The sequence below is a fragment of the Gymnoscopelus microlampas genome (genome assembly GCF_963454915.1).
Source record: "Gymnoscopelus microlampas genome assembly, chromosome: 15".
NCBI classification, from domain to species: domain Eukaryota; kingdom Metazoa; phylum Chordata; class Actinopteri; order Myctophiformes; family Myctophidae; genus Gymnoscopelus; species Gymnoscopelus microlampas.
The window spans coordinates 20204488-20231335 of NC_139952.1; the positions used below are offsets into that span (position 1 = coordinate 20204488).

At 42.8% G+C, this 26848-nt stretch overlaps 1 protein-coding gene across 1 annotated transcript in view; it reads right to left on the bottom strand.

Moving 5' to 3' along the window:
- Positions 1-8786: 8786 nt before the first annotated feature.
- Positions 8787-26848, bottom strand: part of rftn1a (raftlin, lipid raft linker 1a) — a gene marked incomplete at both ends in the record, with an annotated part of 29806 nt that continues 11744 nt past the window's right edge. Inside the window, 8 exons of the mRNA XM_084080378.1 lie at positions 8787-9206; positions 9533-9608; positions 10120-10223; positions 10669-10778; positions 12537-12740; positions 12915-13710; positions 17024-17132; positions 25996-26179. Of these exons, the coding sequence (XP_083936504.1) occupies positions 8787-9206; positions 9533-9608; positions 10120-10223; positions 10669-10778; positions 12537-12740; positions 12915-13710; positions 17024-17132; positions 25996-26179 (2003 nt within the window). The remainder of the gene's footprint in view (positions 9207-9532; positions 9609-10119; positions 10224-10668; positions 10779-12536; positions 12741-12914; positions 13711-17023; positions 17133-25995; positions 26180-26848) is intronic.

Genomic DNA, 26848 nt, shown 5'->3' on the forward strand with positions numbered 1-26848 from the left:
GCAAAGATTTGAGTTCCAAATGTTAACTTTAAAAAAAAAAATATATATATATATATATATATATATATATAAAAAAAAAAAAAAAAAAAAAGCAGATCTACAAGCTCATATCGCGGCACTCGGTGCCGCGCTATGAGCTTGTAGATCTGTTTTTTTTTAAATAGCCAAAGTATAAAATAATGGTTATAGCTAAAATCTAAAATGACACAGATGCGCTCCTGGATTGAATGATTTAAGACTGAGGCTGTGTCCACCAAGGCATATTTTTCATGGGCACAGCTTATGTTTTGGAATTGTTTTCAATGGGAGTGCAGCATATTTACACTATGCCCCTGTTAGAAAGCAACCCCAAAACATTATTATTAAGGATACTAGCCACCCTGCTCATTCTCAATTCTCATGCCTTCCATCTTAAAAACTTTATCGGAGCATCAAATCACACACCAGTGACCACCCATCAATTGTTTCTTTCAGGTTGCTGAACAGCTGACTCACTCATATGCTCTGCTCATTGTTGTTCTATATGTTATTGACTGAAGCTATACAATAAACCTGATTCTGATTCTGATTCTGATTCTGTCACTGTATTCCAGAGGGGCAAGGCAGCCTACTGTAAGTCTTAAACAAAATATATAAAATATAACCCTAACCCTCAACAGTGGGATAAAATCAATATGGTAACGTATTATGCAAATGAGCCATGCGGTCGAATGTAAACAAATCGGATGTAAACATCATGGATGAACTTCAAGCTGGTGTTTGCACTTTCTCCATTTTTGACCGTTCATCTACATAAACGTTCGGCTTTCAAATATAACGTTTTTGACTGGCGAGGGTGAGAGTTGAAGCTGTAACTTTCCACTTGTCATGCAGCTGCTCTATCCATTGAGCTATGGCTGGCACTCCAAACAATATGGTGGTTCTCAAACATTTTCATGTGAAGGACCCGCAAATTGATATGAATTTGGCCGCATACCCCAATCTGAAATGTAGTGCCTAAGGGCTCCCATAAGAAAGATTTGTATTTAAAACTTAATAAAATTAATTCAAAATTTGTCAAGATTCTTTAAATATCATGGATAACTTGAAACAACTGGGAATCAAACCTGTGGCCTCTTGGTTCCTCTACAAGTTCCTCTACTTAGTCTGCTCTTTTTTCCCTCTACACCTAGCCTCTTTGCCAAAAATAGCCGATCTACAAGCTCACAACGCCTGTGAGGCGTTGAGAGCTTGTAGATCTGCTATTTTCGGCTAATGTTCCCCTCAGAAAAGGAATATGGTTCAAGTGGTTAATGTAAAAAAAAAACTAAATCCTATCACGGACACCCTGTTGTAGACCCCTGTTCTAGACTACTGCTTGTTCACAATTCAGAACAGCTATCCAGCTATAACGTTTAATACAAGTAAAAGCAGTTAATGAATAAGTGGAGTAGCTGCAATAAACAATTACATGGAATCCATCTATTTATATATCTGCAGTACCGTCCACGGGGGTCCCCGGGGTCGCCGTTACCCGTGCCGGTAAGGGGTGTGTTTTTGGGACGAGCGTTCTGTAACAGTAGATAAGGAAACTGAGAATCATGCTAACAGCTAGCCTGATTAACGGAGGGTCCGTTCGAAAATACAGCACTGAGCGGCAGTGAGGGCACTGGCCAATACAAACTAATAGGCGAGTGTGCTCCGGTGCGTAATTTCCGAACGCACCCTTGACTGAAGCTGCTGAGGCTATCTACAAAGATGGCTCATTTAACGAGATGCGCAATCTCCAGTTTACCTCCCGTTTCTGCATGACGTAGATGGACACGCCTTTTTAGGAGACCGGAAGCAAGTTGGAGTCCACCTACGGCACGAGATTGCGTATCTCGTAAAATGAGCCATCTTTGTAGATAGCCTCAGCAGCTTCAGTCAAGGGTGCGTTCGGAAATTACGCACCGGAGCACACAATTCAATTCAAAGGGCTTTATTGGCATGAGAAAACATACGTTTACATTGCCAAAGCAGAAAGCACAATACAACAATACAGCAATACAATCAAAACAAAAAATATGTACATTTGAAAGCACACTCGCCTATTAGTTTGTATTGGCCAGTGCGCTCAGTGCTGTATTTTCGAACGCACCCTCCGTTAATCATGCTAGCTGTTAGCCTTATTCTCAATTTGCTTAAATCTCCGTTATGGAACGCTCGTCCCAAAAACACACCCCTTACCGCCGCGGACGGTCTGCAGTACCGTGGACGGTACTGTGTGTGTGTGTGTGTGTGTGTGTGTGTGTGTGTGTGTGTGTGTGTGTGTGTGTGTGTGTGTGTGTGTGTGTGTGTGTGTGTGTGTGTGTGTGTGTGTGTGTGTGTGTGTGTGTGTAAAATTCATTCTAATACAGCCCAAATACCGTTCCTCAGCGTCGGCCTCAGTGGCGCACTTCGTTTATCATTAGACTTCCAGTCCTTTAATTTTGGGAGTTTGGGTTCGTCTCCCGCTTGAGACATTACTTTTCAAACAAGAACAACCACGGACTACTTTCTTTCGCCGATAAAGTATATAGTTAAGAACACTTCATTCATTATTTATCTTATCTGTTGATATTGTATAATCATACCCTGACTGTCCTCAAAGCAGCTAGGCAATGTAAATTGAAATACTCCAGCACTGACCTATAACAGAATTGGGATTTGAACATAGAATCTCTGCACTGAGAGTTTGACGCTTAGACCACCACACCACCCGGCCACATGTTATAATTATTAAATTGTGTATTAGATTAGTAAACTAAAACTACTGTACCATTCATTTGTATGTTAGCCCTCAATTAGTACAGTTAACAGAGTAGATGTAATTTCCAGTATTCTGATGGATTTTGGGAGTTTGACACTTTTATCAGGCTTTACTTCCGAACGCATCCCAGTGCGTTCGGAAATTGTGCACCGGAGCGCACTCGCCTATTAGGATCCATTAAAAAGTTAAAAGTAGCAATATATTATCAAACATCTACAATATACATTAATTCGGGGGTCCTTGATAATATATATTAAAAAATAAAAAGTTTGAGAACCACTGTACTACACTAGTGACACAATGGTGACACTACCGAAACAAAAAAAAAATGTTTTGGTCCCTAACATTCATCGAGCTCTGGACTTAGAAATTCTTTTTCCGTTTCGGTAGTGACACTACCGAAACTAAAAAAAAAATTGTTCCCCCAAAAACCTGTTAGGAGTACGTTTCAGGCAATTGAAAGTTGATTGGTAGTGACTTTTTTGTGACTTTTTTTTTGGTCCCTAACATTCATCGAGCTCTGGACTTAGATTTTTTTTTTCCGTTTCGGTAGTGACACTACCGAAACGAAAAAAAAATTGTTCCCCCAAAAACCTGTTAGGAGTACGTTTCAGGCAATTTAAAGTTGATTGGTAGTGACTTTTTTGTGACTTTTTTTTTGGTCCCTAACATTCATCGAGCTCTGGACTTAGAAATTCTTTTTCCGTTTCGGTAGTGACACTACCGAAACGAAAAAAAAAATTGTTCCCCCAAAAACCTGTTAGGAGTACGTTTCAGGCAATTGAAAGTTGATTGGTAGTGACTTTTTTGTGACTTTTTTTTTGGTCCCTAACATTCATCGAGCTAGGGTTAGCTAGCTCGATGAATGTTAGGGACCCAAAAAAAAAGTCACTACAAAGTACTACCAATCAACTTTAAATTGCCTGAAACGTACTCCTAACAGGTTTTTGGGGGAACAATTTTGGCCTCCACACTTAGTGATTTTTTCGGATTTAACTTCGTTTCGGTAGTGACACAATGGTGTCACTACCGAAACGAAAAAAAATTTACTAAGTCCAGAGCTCGATGAATGTTAGGGACCAAAAAAAAAGTCACTACAAAGTACTACCAATCAACTTTAAATTGCCTGAAATGTACTCCTAACATGTCAATGTACAAAGGTCAGTGTGCTTGGATAGCTCTGTTGGAAGAGCTCTTGACTTGTATGTGTATATATATGTATGTCAGACATTTTTTATAATCTAAAAAAACCTAATATATTATCAAACATCTACAATATGAACTATAGTGTTAACAGAGTGACAATGACATATCACATGAGCCATTGTGAAACAATTATGATTCATGGTCACACACTATTTCAGTAATATAATTACATTGATTAAATCTTATTGTATTGATTTAATTTTATTTGAATGCAGGGTCATTCAAATGAGTCCATATACAAACACATGTGTTGAATTAACTGTGGAAAAACTTGAAGAACAAGGCACTGGATTAAGAGGTCCACGGCCAAACACATTAATTCAGGGGTCCTTGATAATATATATTAAAAAATAAAAAGTTTGAGAACCACTGTACTACACTACACTATATCACAAAAAATACAGAATAATATTATTATATCAGTGGGGGGGGGGGGGGGGGGGGGAGTTCCCAACCTGTAGCCTAAGTAACTCATGAAGACTATTATCTTCTGTAGGCTATCTGTGATGCCAAAAATAAGGTCATTACAGTGAGGTGACAAAATCCAGCCCTGAATTTTTTTTATCAATGCCAACGCAACAGTTATATTATATATTATATATAACTTTCACATTCACCATTATTCATTAGTTTGGTACAAGCGTTGATTAATTGATCAAATATGCATTGTTAGCTGAGAAATTGTGCAAATCCTGTCTGTCTGTCAGTGGTGGACAAAGTACTTAAGTTGTACTGTAAAAGTATCAATACAAGTGAAAGTCCGGTATTCAAAATGTACTTGAGTAAAAGTACACAATTATTGGCAGTAGCCTATTGGCATCAAAATATACTTAAAGGGCCAAAAGTAAAAGTACTCATTATGCAGAATATCCCATTTCACAAGTTTTCAAATGTCTAAAATGCATTTTTTTTTAAAACTTGAAAATAGCAGATCTACAAGCTCACAACGTGTTGCGAGCTTGTAAAAGTATATATGGGGCTGAAGTGGTTAATGTAGGCCTATGTTTTGTAATAATAATCAAAGTCTACAAAGTAACAAGTAACTAAAGTTTAAAATAATTGTGTGGAGAAGAAAATGTACAATATTTGCCTCTGAGATGTAGTGGAGTAGAAGTAGTAGTTGGACATACTCCAGTAAAGTAAAAGTACCTAAACATGAGTCTGGTGCTTCTATGAGGAGGGTTTTTTTCCAAGGGTCGGGATCAAAAGAATGGAGTCTGGACGCAATGAAATGGATTCACAATGGAGCGTGCCAGACCCAAATCGCAGAGGGCAATTTTCTTCTTGCACGTCTGGTCCCAGGCTATGTTGACACAGCATCTTGTGTTTCAGATCAGGGGTCTTCAAACAGTCTTTGTGTGATAGGAACTTTTTTTCTTTCTTTTTTATAGCGGTGCCAACCGCTCTACATTTGACTCTGTCCGTGTGTCCGTCCGTCCGTCCGTATGTTATGTCCGTCCGTATGAACACGGCAAAACACATGCGCCACTTCAACCCACACACACACACGCCAATACTGCACACATGCGCACACACGAACACACGCACACACACACACTTGACGTCCGTATGTCCGTCTGTATGTTATGTCCGTTTGAGCACGGCATTTAACCAGCAATAACTTCAGTTCGCAGCATGCTACGGACTACAAATTTAGGACATGGACTAAAACCACCAATAGGCACAAACTGAAATTAATTAAGCCCCGCCCCCTCTGCATTCTTATTGGCTGGGCTATAAACAGCCCTCACTCCAGTTTGCAGCATGCCACCAAGTCCAAATTTGGTTTGTGGACTTAGACCACCAATAGGGACGAGCTGTCTTACTTAAATTAACTCATCAAAGGCACCCTCCAACCCCACCCACAGTTTAAACCTGTGTAAATGTTTAAAATGTGTCAATTTGAGAATAGAATGACATAATAACACATTTATTTTAGGTATTTAAGATTTCAAGTTGACCAAGATACAAAAAAAGTATTTGAAATATGCATTTCAAATACATGTATTTAAAATGGCCATCTCTCTGGGCACTTACAATTCTCCCACACAGGCATGCTCTCACCCATGGACATTGGACACCCTCAATTCAACACACACACACACACACACACACACACACACACACACACACACACACACACACACACACACACACACACACACACACACACACACAGGTTGTCATGCCAGTGCGGGGGGAGTATCCCACAGTGCTCTGTAATGGAACCTACAGGAGGTAGCTGATTGGCCGGGATCACCACACATCCCCCAGAGATGGTTTGCGAGCTTCTCGTTTTCATCTCCCAGCAGGACATCGGGCATCATAGGAACTCACTTTTGAGTCCCTGCCACCTCGTTTCCTTCCTTTAATGAGGAAAGAAACCACCGGCACTGTGCACAACGCACAAGGAAAATAAAGGAAATGGAGTAATTTCGATTGATGTGTTTATTGACCTCTGCCTCTATATAAAGACTTTTCTATATCACGGCACTCACACACAACACCAGGTGGTCCAGGTCAGAAGAAATACACGGCAGAATTGTAAATTACACATTTCTTATACAGGAAACCAGTTTAGTTTGTGACTTCAAGGTCCAGTAAATATACCACCTAAATAAGGTCAATGTATCGCTTCATTTAGTTCTTCTCCCATTACTTCTTAGCAGAAAATAGTCAATACGAGCACAGGTTACAACTATACTTAAGGCTTAGACTGGAGACCTGCATTACATTGTACGGTTTTACCTCAATTCATGTAAGGGCACATCAAAACTGACCAACATTCTTGACCCAAAGCAGAGAACTGAACAACACAGATGACCTCTGTTGGGAGGTGGAGGTGGGGTGCTATAGCCCAATGGTTCTCAGCCTTTTCTGGATCAGGGCCCACTTGAACATTTCAAAAGCGTTCACTGCCCACCCATCTGACCACTTAACACGGCAGCCGAGAGGCTGGGTGGGTATTTTCGGAGCATGTTTAATGATCAATCAATCGATTGTGATTTATTTTAATGTTATATCATCTTTAAAATCTTAGTGTTTTGCCAATTATTTGGTGGCCCACTTGCAATACCCTCACGGCCCACCAGTGCGCCCCGGCCCACAGGTTGAGAATCGCTGCTATAGCCTACAACCTCACAGCAAGTGAAGCATTTCCTGATCCTTGGGGAGGAGACAGCACTGGTACTGCTGCTCTTTGATTGCTCTTTGACTGTGAAATGTGTAAAGAAGCACTCCAATTTTTTTCCTTTACTAAAAGTAGTAAAACACAACGTAGAAATACTGTTGTACGTAAAAAGCCTGAATTCTAAATTTTGCTAGGGTAAAAATCTAAAAGTATTGGCATCAAAATATACTTACATTACTCATTATGCAGAATGTCCCATGAAAAATAAAATCAAAATAACATTTATTTTTGATCTGCTATTCCGGAATAGTCTAGGACAGGTACAGTATGACATGGGGCTTAAGTGGTTAATGTATGTTTTGTAAAATAAATAAAGAATAATTTAAAAGTAACTAACTAAGGGGCCTGTGTCCAAAGAAAGAACCTTACGAGCGGAGCAGCGCTTTGGATGTCATTGACACGTGCAACGTTCAAACCTATCAACTGTTGCTGCGCTCCAATGTCCTGTCATCTGCGTTATTAGCACAAATAGCTTAGCTGAAATAATGGTAAACGTGGACTTTCCATGGATGTGATAACGATTCAACATCGGGTCGTAAATGACCGTGTTGTCAGACACGGCCAGAAGGATCAAAAGTGCAGCGCTCCTCTCCAAAAGTTAAACTAGTGTTCTCTACTTGAAGCGCCCAGGGCGTTGCAACAAAAAAACGGCATACGCCAGCGGGATGCTCAGACGCTGGGAAGAGGAGCGCACCAGCACGTCTTTACTAGAAATGCATGGCAAACAGGAGCTGTCCGCTCAAAGGTGCTTTCTCTTGACACGGCTCCTAAAGTTGCTTGTTGGTTTTAACGTTGCTCTGTACAGCTCTTTGTAACTTTCTTTTGAATCATTATCATTCATCAAAGCTTTCAAATAATTGTAGTGGATTATAGCACAATATTTGCCACTGAAGTGTAGTGGAGTAGAAGTATCAAGTATTGATAAAAGTATAGGTTTGCTACCTCAAAATTGTACCTAAGTACAGTGGTTGAGTACCTGTACTTAGTTACTTTCCACCACTGTTAGGCAGTTAGGACAAAGGAGCAAGGAGGCATAAGGTGAAGACGTCAAACTACCTGGTAGGATAGAAAACCAGTGGCCTAAAAAGTGTCCCTGTGGACTGGAGTTGGAAACCACTGGGTTTCCACCAGTGTTGTGTAAGTTACTGAAAATTTTAAATGAGTTAGTTACTTGCTCTCAAAAAGTCAATGAATTACTCAATTACTGCATTAGAAAAGTAATTAGTAACTTTTGCGCGACTTTTTTGGGGTACAATATTACTATACACATTATTTTAGTGTTGCTGTGGCACAGTGAGAGACAAGACAACTCACAAATTCCATCTATCATTGTAGCTATTATCACTGTAATGTAGTTGTACACAAAACAGACTCAGCCGTTGTTATAGGAAGCATGTCTTCAACAACATACATTGAAATCAGTCTGTTTAGTCCTTGCAAGCTTATAGACTGGAGTAGCTCACTCTTGAACTCATGATTGTGTCTGTGTGTGTGCGTGTGCGTGCGTGCGTATAAATGTATTTCTCCAGGATAGCAAAATCATGCCTATATCGTCCATTCCAATTTCAAGACATTTTAGATGGTCTACTCTGGTTTTAGCTTCCTGTGTTGTTAGTTAGATCAACAGACACCAGAAAAGAGCGCTCTTTCGCTCAGCTGTCGTTTGATTCTCTCGTGCATCTTCACGTCCTCACTGTCCTCTCCGTCCTGTCTTTGACACACATCTGTCCATCTCACTGTCTTCTCCCTCTTGGCCGATGGGCTCCTGTCGATCTCGGTCTCCTCTTCCTGGTTTTCGTGGCAAGCCCCGTCCTCTGTGGGCTGGGACAAGTCCTTCACAAAATCCACTTCACCGTCTCTCTGGGGGCTTGTTTCCTCTCTTCTACCGCTATCCCTGTGCCTCACCCCTTCCCTCTCCTCCTCTTTCGTGTCGCTCCGCAGTTGCTCCATCTCTCTCTCTGTCACAGGGGACACGTTCTTTTTCTCCCTCTCCGGCGTTGCGTGTTTCTTTGCCTTGGTGCGACCCCTGAGGTTAGGCATCTGAAGAAGAAAAACAGACACATTTGATGCTTTCTGCCTCTGAGCTGCATCTTTCTCATCCTTTCCATCTCTGCAGGAGCCTGACAAGACACTACAAAGCCCTTCGCCTTTGATGCGTCCCTCTTGGACAGTTTGAGCCAGACAACAGACTCTTTATCTATTATTAGACCTTTGTGAAGTGTTCAGCTGAGAGGATTTATATTTACAGTGGGCCCCATATTTAGCAACTTGATTTTTTTGCGACTTGAGCTAAGACATAGCCTAAAGACACACAAGGGGAAGAGTGACAGATGTGTCAGGGAAAGTGGAAGGCAAGGCGAACGTACCTTGAAGTCTTTTCTCTTGCGCTGCAGAGTTGGCCTCTGAAGGAAGAGGATCTGCTTTGTCGACAAACTTCCATCACTGTAAAAAAAGAGCGGCACTTTTACCACTGTTATAATCTGAAGGAGCTCGTATATACATGCAGCTACTAAAACTAGGCCTATTTCTATCTACCCTGCCGTGCACTATGCAGCAGAAGTATACAAGACGATTAGGGTTCAACAGACGGCATGTTTGATCACAGCTCAGACAGGCTACAAAAACAATTTCACGTTGAGATGAACATTATGATGCCAATCTGTCAGATCTAATGCCATCTGTTCTGCATATCCAGCTACAGTGTCATTCAGTGTTTGCTAAATAATATGCACAATATGCAGTATCTAAAATACAAAGAAAATTATTCAGGGGGAAAAATAACTTCAGCATCGGTTAGAGAAACAATAATTAGGCAAGTTCATGCTGTTTTAGCTTACAAAGGCGCAAATCTAAATGCTGTATATGCAGAGTGGATTATCAATTGTGAGGCCAGGAAAATCCTAAACTCAGAGTTGTGGTGTTGCAGAGTTGTGATTTAGCATTTGTACAGTACCTGTTGGTCCTTACGATTGGTGTTGGCAACACACACATCAGCCTCCACCCGAAGGGAGCCAGAGACTGAAGCAGAGGTATGTAGTCAGTCTTCACCACCACACCCTGGACAAGGAGAGAGAGACAGCACAACACACACATAAATGATACTGTACACACACTGGCACATTGGCAACAGTTTACAGTACATACACACACATCGACTTCGATACACCCATGCTGAAAAAACTGACACATGACATACAATAGACATAGACAGACCACACCCACTTAACAGGCAGTAATCCAAAAAACACGCACGCACGCACGCACGCACGCACGCACGCACACACACACACACACACACACACACACACACACACACACACACACACACACACACACACACACACACACACACACACACACACACACACACACACACACACACACACACACAGAGTTACCACTTTCCTCTATCCCCACACTTATGCAATATGGTTGATTGAACAAAGCTTACGCCTGCAACTGCAAAGTACTGTATCTGAATCCGCTACGGATCAACACCTACATCAACAACAGTCCACTGCTCAACCACGATGGCATCATAGGAAGTGGTCACAGCCTCCTCAGCAGAGCTCTGAAAGATAAACACGCTATCCACGGATGAAATGCCATTGTCTGCAAAGAGAGGGAGAGAGGGAGGGACAAATAGATGAAAGAGAAAAACAGAAAGTCTCAGAAAGAGTGGTGCAGCAGTCAGGACGAGATGAAGTTGCAGGGGGAAATAAGGGTTTGTACGATTTGTGGTGCCCCCCACACACGGGCGGACAGGGGCGAAAACATAATCTCGGCCTTCCGGGGGTTCCGGCCTGGTGGAGATAATGAGATGACGTAAGAGGCGAAGAGTTGGACAATTTATAGACAGAGACAGAGGAAGATACTTGTGACTCTGAGAGGAGTTAAAAGCTCAACTCCCCTTCCAAATCTCTTAAGAATTGATCCCCAATCCTCTGGGCTTAGACCTACTTATATCATGGCTGACTGAACAGGGACTTTGGCGGTAAGACATGGATTTAAAACACATATCACCCACACATGTCATCCATCACCCAACCCCAGCACGAGCAGGTCTGTGTGCCTCTACGGTAGAACTAACAAACAACAGACATTATCTTGTAGTATTTTATTGCCGCATTGAGACAGACAATAGGACAGCTGAGTGGGAGACAGTGAAGAGGAGGCACAGGATCAAGTAGGGTTCAATCCTAAAGCATGACAGGTTTCTGCGGTTCTGAAGGCAAGCATCAAAACAACCACCATCCAAGGGAAAGCTACCATTACCACGCACCGTTTATGTTATCTATACACACTATTAGAACAACTGATAACTCCTCTGTTAACTGTTTGTTATGCCTCCACTGGTGGAAGCCATGGCCGCAGGCATTATGTTTTGTCTGTCTGTCCATACGTCCCATTCCCATTGAGGTGATTTCATGATATTTGGTGGTCACTGTGACCTCACAAACCCGTTTTTGACCATAACTCAAGAATTCACACTCTAATTATGAAAAAAAGACGTAACGCATACAGTTTATCTAATTGGATCAAAGGTCAAGGTCATTGTAATCTCTACTGCCTTAAACATGTAATGTTGTCAGTAGGAATAAAAACAGAAGCACCCGGAAGGAAGTAGACTGAAAAGGGGAGGAGCCAAACCCGAGTTCCTGTTTAACACAAAAAAGGAGGTTGTGCCCCCAGAGGCAAAAACTATACTGAATGGGTTCCCAGATTTAGGTCATTTTCTGTCCCATTCTCATGAGTGTGATATCTCAGGAACACCTGGAGGTAATGTCATTACATCTGACACAAATGTCCACTTGGATGAACTGATTAGAATTTGGTGGTCAAAGGTCAAGGTCACTATGACCTCTCATGTTCATTAAATTGTTTCAAATTCTTGTATTACATGAGTCTGGGCAGACATGGAGGTAAACTGCAGCTTGTAGATCTGCAATTTCCTGCAAAAGTATCCCCCATAATACAGATGCTGTGGTTTAAGTGGTTAAAGGTCATCATGCAATTTTAAGTATCTTGAAAATGTAATAAAAGGCAGTGAAAGTCTTTTAGCTTGGATTTAAAGGCAGTCAGTATTGGGGAAAGTCTCAGATATTCTGGAAGCTTGTTCCAACTATGTGTAATTAAATGCTGCCTCACTATGTTAGATTTGAACTCTGGTAACAGTTAGCACACCGGTCGCAGATGACCAGCGACGTCTGGATGATTCATATTAGTAAAATAAGTCAATTATGTATTTTGACAATTCTGATTACTTTCAATTACGTGTTCATCAGTTAAAACTGAATTGGTGACTGAGTAATTCCAAAATGACTTGGACACCACCACATATGCAGCCAATGCTAGAACAAGAGAACATACCACTGTTCTCTCCTAGGTGGAAGAACCCGTCGACGAGGTGAGCGCCGCTGGTGAAGTGCTGAGTCATATGATCCAGCCAGTGGGCGTCAACCTCAGTGGTCAGCCCCGCCTCCTTTAGGATACGTAGTGGAACCCTGAGCGAATAGAACCTCAAAGAACTGTTTGTTTCCTCTGTGTGGTTGTAAAGGGCAAAGAGCTGCAACCCTGGGTGTGCGCACGCACACACACACACACACACACACACACACGGCATGATAAGTTATAGAGACGTTACAGACGTCACAGTTATGGAGATATAACAAACAAACTAAATGTACATAAAGATTCGTAAATAGATATATAATCCGTTATTTATATTGATCAAAAGTTGCCACTTACTTGCCTGCACCGGAGGTGAGGTTACATTCTTCTTCTCTTTCTCAGAACTCTTAACTCGGATGTGGTTGTTATTGTGGGTTATCACTCTACTGGTTCTGTTCAGCTCACTCTCATTGGACTCTGGTCTGTGGCTGTGATTCAGCAGAGGAGAGCTGACCCAGCTCTCCAAGCTCGAACATCGTCTCACCTCTCTGTTAATGCCTGGGTCTGGACTGAAATATCCCTCTGTTGAGTCTCTGAGCTTAGGTTCAGCATCTGTTGGTTCTGGTGGACTGCGGTCCGGCAGTCCGACTCGACCGGCGCTCACTGGTGAGTCGGGACACGGCGGATCCCCTTGATCTTCTGCTGAGTTATGGTCCTGTGCTTGGCATGTGGGGCCCGTTGGTTCACTGGGGCAGATCTCTGAGGTATGGATTAGAACATGGCTCGGCATTTGTTTAGTCGGTTCGTCTGACCCAATTTCCAAGTTCTGGATGGGTTTCAAGGGGTCCGGTACTCTGGGCTCCGAAGGTGTGCAGTCCTGTGTGCACTGTTCAGGACGGTCGTGATCCATGGCCTGAGGTCCTGAGGGATTGTGCTCTAAGAGATTCTGTTCAGGTTGTAAGACATTACAGGGTGGTTCTGGAGGTTCTACTGGACTGGCGCTGGCGCTGAAGGGGTGCCTGTGTATAGGGGAGGGGCTAGAATGCAGGGAGGAGAGCTCATCAGGTTCCCAGGGGCCCAGGTAACAGGGACCCCCACCAGGCTGCTGGAGAAAGCCTACAAACATCACTCCTTGCTCTGCCATGTCCTGGATCTGTGGAGGTCAGCGCGTGCACACACACACACACACACACACACACACACACACACACACACACACACACACACAGACACATTTTAACCGATAAATGGTTAGGAAAAATCCCTAAATGAACCTGTAAATACCGTATAAATGTTAAGTCTGTTCATATCAATGTAGGTAAAATCAGAAAACATGGCTGAGAAAACACTGAAAAAAGAAACATAACTTAACAGACTGGGGGAAAAAAGCGGATCAGTGGCCATAAAGCAAGTGTCACAACCCCTGGAGGAGACTGGAGCACTCTCTCCACTGGACCAGTGCATGGCCAGGTTCCTGGGCTGGACAGCTGTCTGTGGCATCATCACAAACGTCCAGGCGGCGTACCCAGCAATACAGCAATGCCCAGAAGTTTTTTTGAAACAAGTATTGGCCCATTCATTCATCATAACGATTTACATTGGCAGGGGAAAAGTGCATTGGACGAAAGATACATTTCTATTTCATGCAAATATCATGCGGATATCAAATTCGTATCTGATCTTGAGCAGAATGCACCAATTTAAAATGCATATTAAGTGTGAACTTTTGATGCCCAAATACTGGGTAGAGACCACCTGCAGAATATGAACTTCTCATGTTTCCTAGCGAACGTCATTTTTAGGCATACACACTCTTGATATACAGTATATGGCCCCTGTCCTGGCAAATATACATGTACACACACACATGCACAAATATACAATATATACATTAGGTATGCAAGTATTTTTATTTTTATATATCAACTAGAGGTCCGGGCGGCCTACGGCCGCCCGAAACCCCTAGCCGCGCACGGGGCGCGTGTATATATGGGATGAACATTTGGAAAAAAAAAAAAAAAAAAAAAGAAGTTGTAATGTAAAAGTAAAAAACATTGAGAAAAAAATTGGGAAGAAATAATATTTTTTATGTTTCAGGGGGTCCGCGGACCCCCTGGTGGTCCGCGCCAAAGTCGTCGGATGAAAATCTCCAAACGGTAAAAAAAAAAAAAAAAAATCATGCAGGTTCTTGCTTGTTTCTGGCGTGGCATCCCAACCTGGCATCCCAATGCCGGCGATGTGTACTTCCGGGTTGCATAATGATGACATCACTGTCGAATCCTTTGCTGTCATGAACCTAGCCTGGTGTGTTGACCAGTAATGATGACATCACTGGCTAATCCTTTGGTGTCATGAACCTAGCCTGGTGTGTGGAGCAGAGCAGAGCAACGTGCTCTTGTTGTTTTGGGGATTTTCAATGGCGGGCCGTCGTGTTGTGTTGGCCTCGGTGGTACGCACGGTAAGCGGTAGGAAGCTGCTTCCACTTCCGTTGTGTCCGACATTTGGTGAGTAGAATTAATTATGTTGCGAGGTGGGAACGGTGTAGTGAGGCATGCCAGGTGCCCTACGCGAAACGTAAATTCAGGCCGCCCGCCGTGGCGACAGTGTTGGCGACATGTGGTGTGACGGTGTTGTGTTTAGTCGATAACAGAGCTGTGGGGTGTGGACACCGAGGGCACGGAAGTTGCTCGCCATTTATATAGTTAGATGGATCGACACAAAAATATTTTGATTGTTTTTTTCAAATATTTAAAAACACACCAAATGCACACAAAAAAAGAGAGACTTGTTGCCATTGTGGTCCATTAAAGCAACAAAAACAACAATAATCGTTTCATCCATTAGTTACATTAACTGTTGCAACCCTAACATATAGATGTAAATAGACATATTATCTATCTAACAATACACATACTGTATTACTGTATATTTGCTAACCACATTGTGGCAATACATTATTACACAGCCTCAATTACAGACAAACTAAGGATGACAAACTCAGGGTGGATGCAAAATAACAGCCCACCTAATCAACCGAGAAGATCAAATATTCAAATGATCTCATTATCTCAATGTGTGTGTGTGTGGCGTGTGTGTGTGTGTGTGTGTGTGTGTGTGTGTGTGTGTGTGTGTGTGTGTGTGTGTGTGTGTGTGTGTGTGTGTGTGTGTGTGTGTGCACCTCCCCCTGATGCATGCTGGTGGTTAATTGTCAGTTGATATTTAGCATGACAGTCAGAGACAGACTCAACAGAGAGAACAAACTAACAGTGGACAATAATGAGACACATCGCTTCCTATTAAACACTAACTTGACACTTCGACTAATACACACGTGTGCATATGCAAGCACGCACTCACGCGCCACACCTCTATGAATGTCTGACAGTCTATTTCAGGCAATGGAATGTGTTAAAAATTAGGAGGATGAAAATAAGTAATAATTCAACCACGCACGCACGCACGCACACACACACACACACACACACACACACACACACACACACACACACACACACACACACACACACACACACACACACACACACACACACACACACACACACACACACACACACACACACACACACACACACACACACACACACACACAACAAACTGAGGTTTCTGAAATAAAATAAAAATAAGCTTGGGAAAGGCTAATACCCTGTTTTATTTCCTAGCTGTTCAATTCAATGTGTGAGGAACCAGAACAAACATACATTTACTCTTATGTACTCCAACACAAGATGTAACAATAAAAAAAATGAGAATCTTGCACACACATATATGTGTATGCACACCCGCCTGTCAATTTGTCTGTCATTTTATTCTGCTGTGGTTCCCGGTGCTGTAATCACGGACCGTCTGGCAGCCAGTGATCTGATTGGTTATTCATGTCACGCTGCCGGAGCCTATCATATTATCCTCAGTGCCTTGTATTTCCATCCAATCAGGTTTCCCCTTTGTACGCCCTGGGTGTTCAGATGCAAATCTATTCAATGGAGCACATTTTCATTTCCCATTGTAAGATTGTTGGTGGAGAAAGTGAGTTTTACATGCGATAAATGTCAGCGATGATGCTGTGAATGGCAGGCAGCGTTTCAATAGCCCATTGCTGCATCCTTTCAATTCTTTATCTAGCTTCTCCTTTTGTTCCTCCGTCATTAATCATTGAGAGTATTACAGCAGAGCTGGTGGGAATAGGACAGCTTTTGCCGGGTCTCTTTCTAACCCAGTTACACTTTCTTGACTTGGTTGCAGTTTCCATGCAGTTTCAGAATCAATAATCAAGAGGGGTTTATCTGTCATTCACTCATACAGGCACAAGCAGTGAAATGTTGGTGTAGCGTGTTCCGCAAGACTGTGCTAACAACAGCAAAATAATATGCAACAAGATAATAATAGAGTTAATACTGGATTCGGATTGTAATTAAATAAACAAATACAAAATAAGACAAATAACTCACCCTCTTCACATAGTTCTGGATTGCTTCTGGGTCTGGAGCCTGGTGACCCGCCACGCACACGTCTGTCTCCAGGCGGCGCCCGGCCCACTTTAGCTGACCCTTATCTGAGCTACGGATGGAGAGAATGAAAAGAGGGCCAGGCAGAATGGAATGAGAGAGATCATTAAGCCCAAGAGATTAGCCATGGAGCAGAGTTTACATATACACACTTCATTCCTCTGATCTACAGAAAGATGTTCAATCAATATTTGCCAGCATGAACAACTCTCTGGCTAAGAGAGATCTGTAACCTACTGAGAGCAACTGAGAGACTTCTGCTTTGTTTAAACCTTCACATCTCTAAGGCAATTTTACTTCCTCAGCAATTACAGTAATGACACAGAAAACACAGTAGGGTGTATTGTATAATCACTGCAGAAGATCATTTAATTTCATCTGACTACTGGTAATAGATGTGTAGATAACTTGTATGCAAGTGAAAATGTTGACCTAAAGGTGGTGCTAGAGGAAAGGCCATGGGGTCACCAAGTTGATATTTTGGCCTGAGGCTGGTGCTAGGGAAAGGCCATTAATCAGTAAGGTACATCTACTGAGGAGCATGAAGGTGCACAGCAAATTCCATGCAAACCAGCCAATAGTTTTCAAGATATTGTTGCTGTCCGGCAGAAACCTTGTATCTCCATATTTCCCCCCGTAAATGAATGCCCTACTTCATCATACGACAGTGTCACACAAAAGTAGCAAAAATAGCAGATCTGCAAGCTCCAAACGACATGTTTTGAGCATGATATTTTTTATATTTTTGCTGTTTTTCTTTTTATTTGAGTTCTGAAAAGTAACAGTTTTGGACATAAGGTTCCCACCCGACTGCAACGATATGTTATTTGGGACCAAAGTGATGGATGGACAGATGGACTGATGACTGAGGTCACCATAGAGCCTCGCCGCTAACAGGGCTAAAAAATTAAGACCAGGAATGCATCTGTGTCAAGATTTCTTTGGCTATTCAACAAAAAATGTGAAAATGTGTGCAAATCTTTGAATATATATATGGTTTAATGCGAACATTTGAACTCAAATCTTTGCTTGCTTCTGGGGGAGGGGAGGGCCTGGAACTAAATATTTTGAGATGGGGGTCCGCGGCCAACTATAATGTTTGAGCACCACTGATATTATAGCAACATACGTTTTTCAGAAACCAGTTAGGATTTAGAAGACAATGTAGATGCGTTCCCAGATTGAATGGGTTAAACAAGCAAGTGATGCAAGACTACTCACAAAGTACATGGACATAGTGGACTGAAATTGGTGCAGCCCAACATTGCAGTGCTGTACATCCATGGATAATTGAGCTGGTTGGTGTCACGGTGTACCCTGATCTGGAAGTCAAATGAACATTGCTATGCCTGCACACTCCACTTTGTACACCACCTAACTCACAGAGTTAAATGAATACTTGGCAGTGAATTTATTCTGACATTTTGCACCGTGGCATTTATTTTCCAAGACATTTGGGTCAATGTAATTTAGCTTTCCTCCTGTATTGTCAGCTTATGGTCTGCCGTTCTTGTTTCATCACATTACCATCTTCAATACTGGTCTTTGCCTTGTCATAAGTCCTTTGTTGCATTACTACTTATATTTTGTAACATAAAACATTTCGTTTCAGTTGTACACCATTTGGTATGAGAGAAATAACAGTAGACTGTACTTCTACTCACTTTTATTGCGTGGCTCTGAAAGTGGTAGACATATATAAGAGGGTCTGTGTGTGTGTGTGTGTGTGTGTGTGTGTGTGTGTGTGTGTGTGTATGATTGTCTCTCTGTCTGCCTGTCCAGAGCTAATCTCACAGACCGCTGGACCGATCAATGTCAAATTTCTTGTGTACACTGTCACTAGGCTAATGCAGAATTGGACAAATCTTTGTTCACATATAGTATATTCAGCCCCGGTTTAATGCACAGGCTTTAGGGGCTGCAGCCCTAGGCACCAAGCTCCGGGGGGCACCAAAAGCCTGACCAAAAATAGTACCGGTGCCGAGTAGCGTGAAAACTGTGCCGAAAGCACCCAGGGGCCCCTGATGGGGGGGGGGGGGGGGACACGTGAACCCTGGTGTGGCTATATTCATGGCAGACCCCTGAACAGTGTTTGAGCGAAGTTTGGTGTGGATCGGAGAAACGGTGCGCCTCGACAGTCCGGATGTTACGTTTGTGATGTCCACCGTGGTGGGTGGGAGGACTGACGGTAGACCGACAGTGGACTGGTGGTCCTACATTAAAATTGTTTAGAGTCTAAGTAACTTTAACATAGGATTTAACTTTAACTTTTTTTATGGATGTAAATGGGGCTTGGATTGTCCAAAAGTGAATGGCAGTCGAATCAGGTTGAAACCTTGTCCAAATAGGCACTATTTGGACAAGGATATGTCATCATAGATATGTCATGACAACTGGCGTCATAGACTGGCAACATGAGATCCACATGAAGCTGCACCATTAATATCATTGAGCAGCTTCAAATTTCGCACGATAATGTCACACTGCAGTATAGTTGTATTTCTATAGTCTTAGCACTTTGAGATTTACTTCAAATGTAAGGTGCGTTAGAAATAAAATGTCTTATTATCATTATAGTCTGCAGTGAGAAATTAACCATTACACATGATAATGAGATCCCACACCTATCTACATTTGAAGTTCTTAAACAAGCATGTTTTTGTAAAGAATAATACAAAATAAAAAAAATTGACAGTTGAGTTTGTGAGTTCAGTTTCATTTTAGAAGTATTAAAAAAAAAGAAAAAACGCTGTGTTTATCATTGACTGATGTAGCAGATGCATTATTGCACATACCAACTGGGATATCTCCCATCCAGATGGCCCACTGAATTAAGACACACTAGAACACGACATGTCCAGAATTCAACCAAACACTTCTGATTATACTGCCAAGGTCTGCACAATAGCACAATGTGGGTTCTGGTTCAGGAAGACATTTTCCTTCACAAAAAGGTAATTATCACTGGCCATGATCAACATAGGCCTATTATTAGCAAGAGAGAGAGAGAATATAGCAGGGGGGGTCTTTTGTTCACATTGTAAGTCACAATGATGAAAAGGAATATTCAAATATCGTTGCTGTCGGCCAGAACCCTCGTATCTCCACATTTCAATTTTCTATGTTGTATATTTCTATTTTTGTCTCCAACAGGCCGAAGGCGTGGCCGACACTATGTTTTCACCCCTGTCCGTCCGTCCGTCCGTCCGTCCTTGTGTGTGTGTCTGTGTGTGTGTGTGTGTGTGTGTGTGTGTGTGTGTGTGTGTGTGTGTGTTCGTCCGTCTGAGAGCAGCTAATCTCTGGCACCATTGGACCAATCGGTGCGAAACTGTGCACACACACTCCCTGGAGGCCAGAGCAGATCCTCTGCCCCAAATGTTTCACATCGGCCTGTTATAGTGCCACCAGGAGGACGATTTTTGCTAAAAAAAAAAATTATATTACTCCTATAGATTTTGTCAAAACATCTCGCAAATCGGTACACATTATCTCTATCGTCATGTCGTCACAGATCTGAAGGATTTTTTATATTACGTCCTGATTGGCTAAGATTGGCTTCCAAAGTTGCAAGAGTGGCCCGTTTTGTACAAAATGCCTCAAATCATGAATCCAGCGTCCGATTGCCGTGAAACGTGAACACACATTCCCACTAGGCCAAGGAATAAATGCCACCATACGTTCTTCAAATCGGCCTCATGGTAACGGGCCGATTCACGTTTTGGCCTATAACTCTTGAACGGTAGGTCATACAATAAAAAAAAAATATCCCTTGGATTCCTTGGAACATTACAGAACTCGCCCATTTCCATCAGACAAGTTTTCCGCCATCTTGCTTTTTCTTTGCAAAACACACTTTTTGCTACTGATTTTGTCCAAACCTCACATCAATCGGTACACATTATCTCTGCTGTCATGTGATCAAGATGTATGAGTTTGATTTTTCAGATCCCAAAGTTTGCGGGTCTTGGGCAGGCAACCCGGCCTGGCGGAGACCTGTGCTCCGAGCACACTTTTCTAGTTTATTTTTTTCTCATAAATGTCCTACAGTATTTCGTCAGACTACACAAAAGTAGAAAAAATCTACAAGCGATCTACAAGCTCACAATGTGTTGTGAGCTTGTAGATCAGCAAATTGTGTGTGTCTGTGGGTTTTTATAAATATGGAACCACTGAAAAGCATTAACAAGAGCGTGTGACTAAATAATAACTACATTAAATCGATTGGAACACATGGTTCTTTTTCCCATTTCCTGGAAAGTAACGCTTTGGGACATACAAGGTTTACACCCGACAACGACGATATAGAGAGGGGGGGCCCTTTTGTTCACACTGTAAGGCACAATGATAAAAAGGAATATTCAGATACTCTATGTCTCCTCATATTTGGATTGAGGTCAGTAGGGGAGACCAGAATCATATTAAGCCTCGGGGTGTCATTGACACTTTCAGATTTGGAAAAAAAAAAAAAGGCGGATCAACCAGGATTATTTTCATTCTTCTTATTGTAAATTGTCATTTTTAGGGGGTTCTGATTAAAATGGACGGCATTGATGCAAAGATAAAAGGATGGGGGGAGAGAGGGGGGCTGGGAGGACAAAAGAAAAGGGGGATGGCCGTGATTTAAGAGAGGAGATGAAAGGATGGAGAGATGGTTTCTCCCTCTCCCTCTTTCTCTCTCTCTCTCTCTTTCAACGGATCAGTTCCTCTCTGGCAGACGCTGATGATGCAATCAGCGGTCTCCACGGTGACAGGTGCCAGGAAGCAGCAGGATGGCTTGGCAGGAGGGGCATCAAAAGAACGGCCCTGGCACCCACCTGTGTACCGCTGTGTGTGTGTGTGTGCGTGTGTGTGCATGTGTGGGTGTGTACGTATGTCGGTGTGTGTGCTTGTATTACTATACGGGCCAAATGTCCTCACAAGTATGTATAATTTAAGAAATAGATATTGCGAGGACCATTTTCCTGGACCTCACAAGATAAATGGTTGTTTTATGGTTAAAGATGATTTCAAGAGACAGGCTTATACAATTAGGAAAAGATTCAGATTGGGGTTAGAGCGAGGCATTTTGAGGTTTAGAGGTTAGAGGTTGGCGTTATGCCCCATTTATACTTAGGTGCACGCCTGTGTTGCATGCCGAAAATAGCGATCTGCAAGCTCACAATACGGCCATTTTTGGGGGCTTAAAGTTAGGGTATAAAATGGCAAAAAATGGCATTCATAAAATTTCTGTTCTGAAGTGTGTGTGTGTGTGTGTGTGTGTGTGTGTGTGTGTGTGTGTGTGTCTTTCACACAAATGCAGTTCTGCATGTGTGTTACTTTATGTCCGTGTGTACACTTAGCCTTGCTATCACATCCTGCAATTTTTGAGATATGTTTTTCGGGACTCAAATGGTGGACAGACAGATGGAATGGCCAACCGATGTCACCATCTTTGAGCCAAATTGTCAAATTCTATAAATGATACAAACCACTCAGGGTGAAGGCAGGGTGAAGGAAGAAGACAACGTTTGTTGGAAGACGATCGTCCCAACAGGGCCCATGGCTAGGCCAAAGCTGCCAAGCCCTGCTGTGATGATCTTCCTCCAATAAACTTTGACTTATACTGTGCCTTCACCCTTCATGGTTAGTATAATTTTTCCATGACATGGTGCAGACTAAAGATTTGCAACGAGACTAAACCATTTCAAGCCTGATTTATACTTTGTCGTACTACGGTGTCGCACACTAAAAACAAATAGCTGATCGATCTACGATCTCACAATGCGTCGCAGATGCGCCGCGTTGTGATCTTGTAGATCAGCTATTTCCGGAACGCCACAACATAATACAACAGAGCATAGTGAAAGCATAACGTTGCGGAGAAAAATCGTAGTAGGCTAGGATTTCCCCTTAGCGCCACGCCACTAGCAGGTCTAAAAAAACACTTTATTTTCAAGTATGATGTTCATATGAGGAGATGGTTTTGGCACACTGCATGAAGCTGTGAGAACCCAATGTTAAACGAGCAAGCGATGCAAGAATACTGACAAAATACATGCATGTGGACATGCAGGACTCGAATTGGTGCAGCAAAACATTGCAGTAGAGACACGGATAATTGAGCTAGTTGGTGTCACAGTGATCTGGGAGTCAAATTCACATTGCTATGCCTGCACACTCCACTTTGCACACTACAAAGCCCTGGGTCTTAATTTAACTGTGAGGGTCATATACTCTTTATTAATTTATTCTGACATTTTGCACTGTGGCATTTATTTTCCCTGACATTTGGTTCAACGTAATTTAGCTTTCCTCCTGTATTGTCACCTTGTGGTCCTGCTTTTTTTTTATCACATTACCATCTTCATATACTGCAGTTATGTGTGCACTGCACGTGTGTCTGTCAGTGAGACTGCATGCATGTTATTACATACCGTATTATGCAAGTATGTGTATATGCAGTGGTAGAAGAAGTACTCAGATTTGTTACTTTTCATCACTATTCATTTATGAAAAAACATAAAAAGATGAAATATGGAGAATAACCGTTTCTTCCCGACAGCGACAATGTACTGTGCACATTATAATGTATTTGAGTGTAAATCCACATGACATCAACAGTGTTCATATTGTACCTGTCACTGTGTGAGCCTTGCTTTCACACCTACAGTATAGCATCTCAACTCTCCTAGACCAGAGTGCCACTGTAGCATGAGTGAGAGGACATCACAACCTGGGTGCAAATGAGTTTGTCTTCACCTGAGCTGAATCTTTGCCTGACAGTCAGTGGATCACAGTAGTAGGTACACTAGACAGTAGTCAGGGCTGTAAAATACACTCCGACCACCTGCCTAAAACCCACTTCGCCGGGGTTGTGGAGGGGGGGTTCATGCCCACACCCAGCTATAACTCCCACCCCCATCACCAGAATCTTGTTTTCTTTTACATTCAGCATCGAGCTGTCTTTATGGGTTGCAAGTAATTATACTTTTTTTGTTTATTTAGGGGGGTTTATCAAAAGATTTTCAGGAAAATGATCTGAAATGAAAGAATATATATTCTGACACGTTGTATAGCCTGGTTCCACACAAATCTGCCATTGCAAAGATAATTTGCCCTCTGCAGATTAGGCCTGGCCCCTCTCAATACAGATTTTATTTCTCTTCCTCCGAAGTTGTGAGGGACCAATCAGGGCCCAGTATGCAAATATGGGGCGGGTTTATCACCAGAGGCATTTTTTTATTTGCCCCTCGGAAATGCAGGTTCCACACAGAGATTCCAGACTAATAACCAGGCAGTGATATTAGTCTGGCCATGCCAGGCTACACGTTGTATGCCTGTAGATTGGCTAGTTTCAAAATTGTTGGAAAAGGACTTGTACATCAAACATTCATGTTTTTTCTTCTTTTAGTTTTTTAAAGAGGGACTGGGGACTAGGGACTGGGAGAGTCATTCATTTGTGAAAATAAAATCCGGCCTATGGGGCATTACATATGTAGTTAACCCAGATTTACCAGCATGAATCAAAATGTTCCAATTTATGGTGAACAAATGCTATTATTTTCTCCATTTTGTAAATGTCCATAGCATCTTCCATCCATGAATTTAAAGTTGGGCTTTCCTGAGACAACCATTTCTTGGAAAGTGTCTTTTTTACCAGCCACCAGCAGTATATTCATTAAATATTCAACTCTTTCCAACCATTCTTCAGGTATCCAAACTACATGGCACCTCACATTTAAAGATCTGCTCCTAACACTGTATTATTATTATAGTTATAAGATCTCATAAATACTCATAATGCGTTATAACAATAGTCATAACACATCATAAAGCATTTACAATGACTTAAGATCAAGTATTCTGATACTTTTTTTTGGACACTCACAGACTGCAAGGATCATAGTGTATTATAATTCTCATAGTCGTTAAGTCGTAATACATTATAATAATGCATGATACTGTAGTCACTGAGCATTATAATGTTATGATAAGTCACTAAAAGTGGTCATTGGGTGCTTTAAGTACAGTAATGCCATTCCTGGACCTGGAGGTGTAGGCAGAAACGTTTCATGTGTTGTTTGCACAGATTTAATGCTATTACAACACATTGTATTGCGACAGGTTGTGAGCTTGTAAATCAGCTATTTGTAGTGAAGAGATTTCATGTAGAGGGGAAAAAAGAAGGGCACCCAGGATAGACCCATGGGCAGGGGTGCACATAACTGGTGCGCAGGTGCGCATGCGCACCCAAAATAAAAAATGCGCACCACATCAGGCGACGCGAGGCGCTTTTGCGCACCGACAGCTGGGACAGGAATTTCCAAGCTTTTATTTTTTAGCAAAACTAAAAAATAAAAGCCTGGAGATCGAGGCTAGGAATTTACTTCCTGAAGCCACACTCACACAATCACTCTAAAGCACCCGTCGGCCCCATGTACAGCCATTAGGCACAGGGGTAGAGATATGACTCGCGTCGCCTCGCATCGCCTCGCATTGCCTCGCTGCGTGCACGCAGCCAGCAGCGGCTGTTAGAGGCACTCGTCACCGATGATGAACGCACCGTAATGGTGCAAAATATGCCGTGAACGTCCCAATCTGGCGGATAAAATCAGCGCAGCAGCACAGGGCACCAACCTTGGGGGCTTTACCTAACAGCGTGAGAAAAAAAAAACGGCGAAAATCGGCGGAATTTAGAAGCAGAGCGCGTCCCGTTGACAAAACGGGACGGGCGCCATGCGCACCAAGTCACATGTCCAGGTGCTCTTCTGCGTACCAGACCTAAAAGGTTATGTGCACCCCTGCCCATGGGGGACCATGGACAACGGAATATATAGGGTTTAGGTGGTTATGCCTGTTTTGTTTTATAGACCTATAAGTGCTATGCTCACTTGTGTGTGCGTGTGACTCAGTGTGCGTGTGACTCAGTGTCATACCTTGGTGTCTCGCGCACCAGGACAGCTCTATGGAGCTGCCGTTGGACCCGGGCGTGACGCGGTCCGCAAGGGTGGACGAAGGGATGCACGGCCACCAACACGAAGCCCTGAGCATACAGCTCCTTCACCTGGACGGGCAGCTCTCGGACCGACGACAGACACAGCACAGATGACACGGGCACTTCTGGAGGGAGGAGAGGGTGAGGAGAGGATGGAAAGAAGGGGGGTAGGCATTGAAGGAGACAGACCGGAGGTGAGACAGGGAAAACATTTTAGAGAGAGAGAGAGAAGTGGACGGAGAGAGGGGGAGAGAGGGAGAGAGATAAGGGGGGGGGGGGGGGGAGATAGCAGGAGGAGGAAAAGGGAATAGAGAAGAGAGTAAAAAGGCAGGGAGGATGGATGGAGGAGGGGCAAAGAATGAAAAGGGGAAGAAAAGAAATACGACGGGGAAAAAGATGGGGAAAGAGAGGGATGAAAAGGTAACAGTATTTGAGGGAGGGGGAAGAGGCGACAGGAGGCACAGAGAGAAAGATAGGGGGAATGAGAGTGAGTATGAAAGAGACAAAGAAAGGAGGGAAGGGACAAGGCATGTTTCAGTCTGATAATTCTGAATGAACAACAGCACATGGCATCTTCACGCTGAATCTGAAACTAATTACAGCACAACTATTAGTCTGCAAGCTCCCCAGCATTGTCTGGCTTTGTCTAAGAACCAAATAGACGCACGCACGCACGCACGCACGCACGCACGCGCACACACACACACACACACACACACACACACACACACACACACACACACACACACACACACACACACACACACACACACACACACACACACACACACACA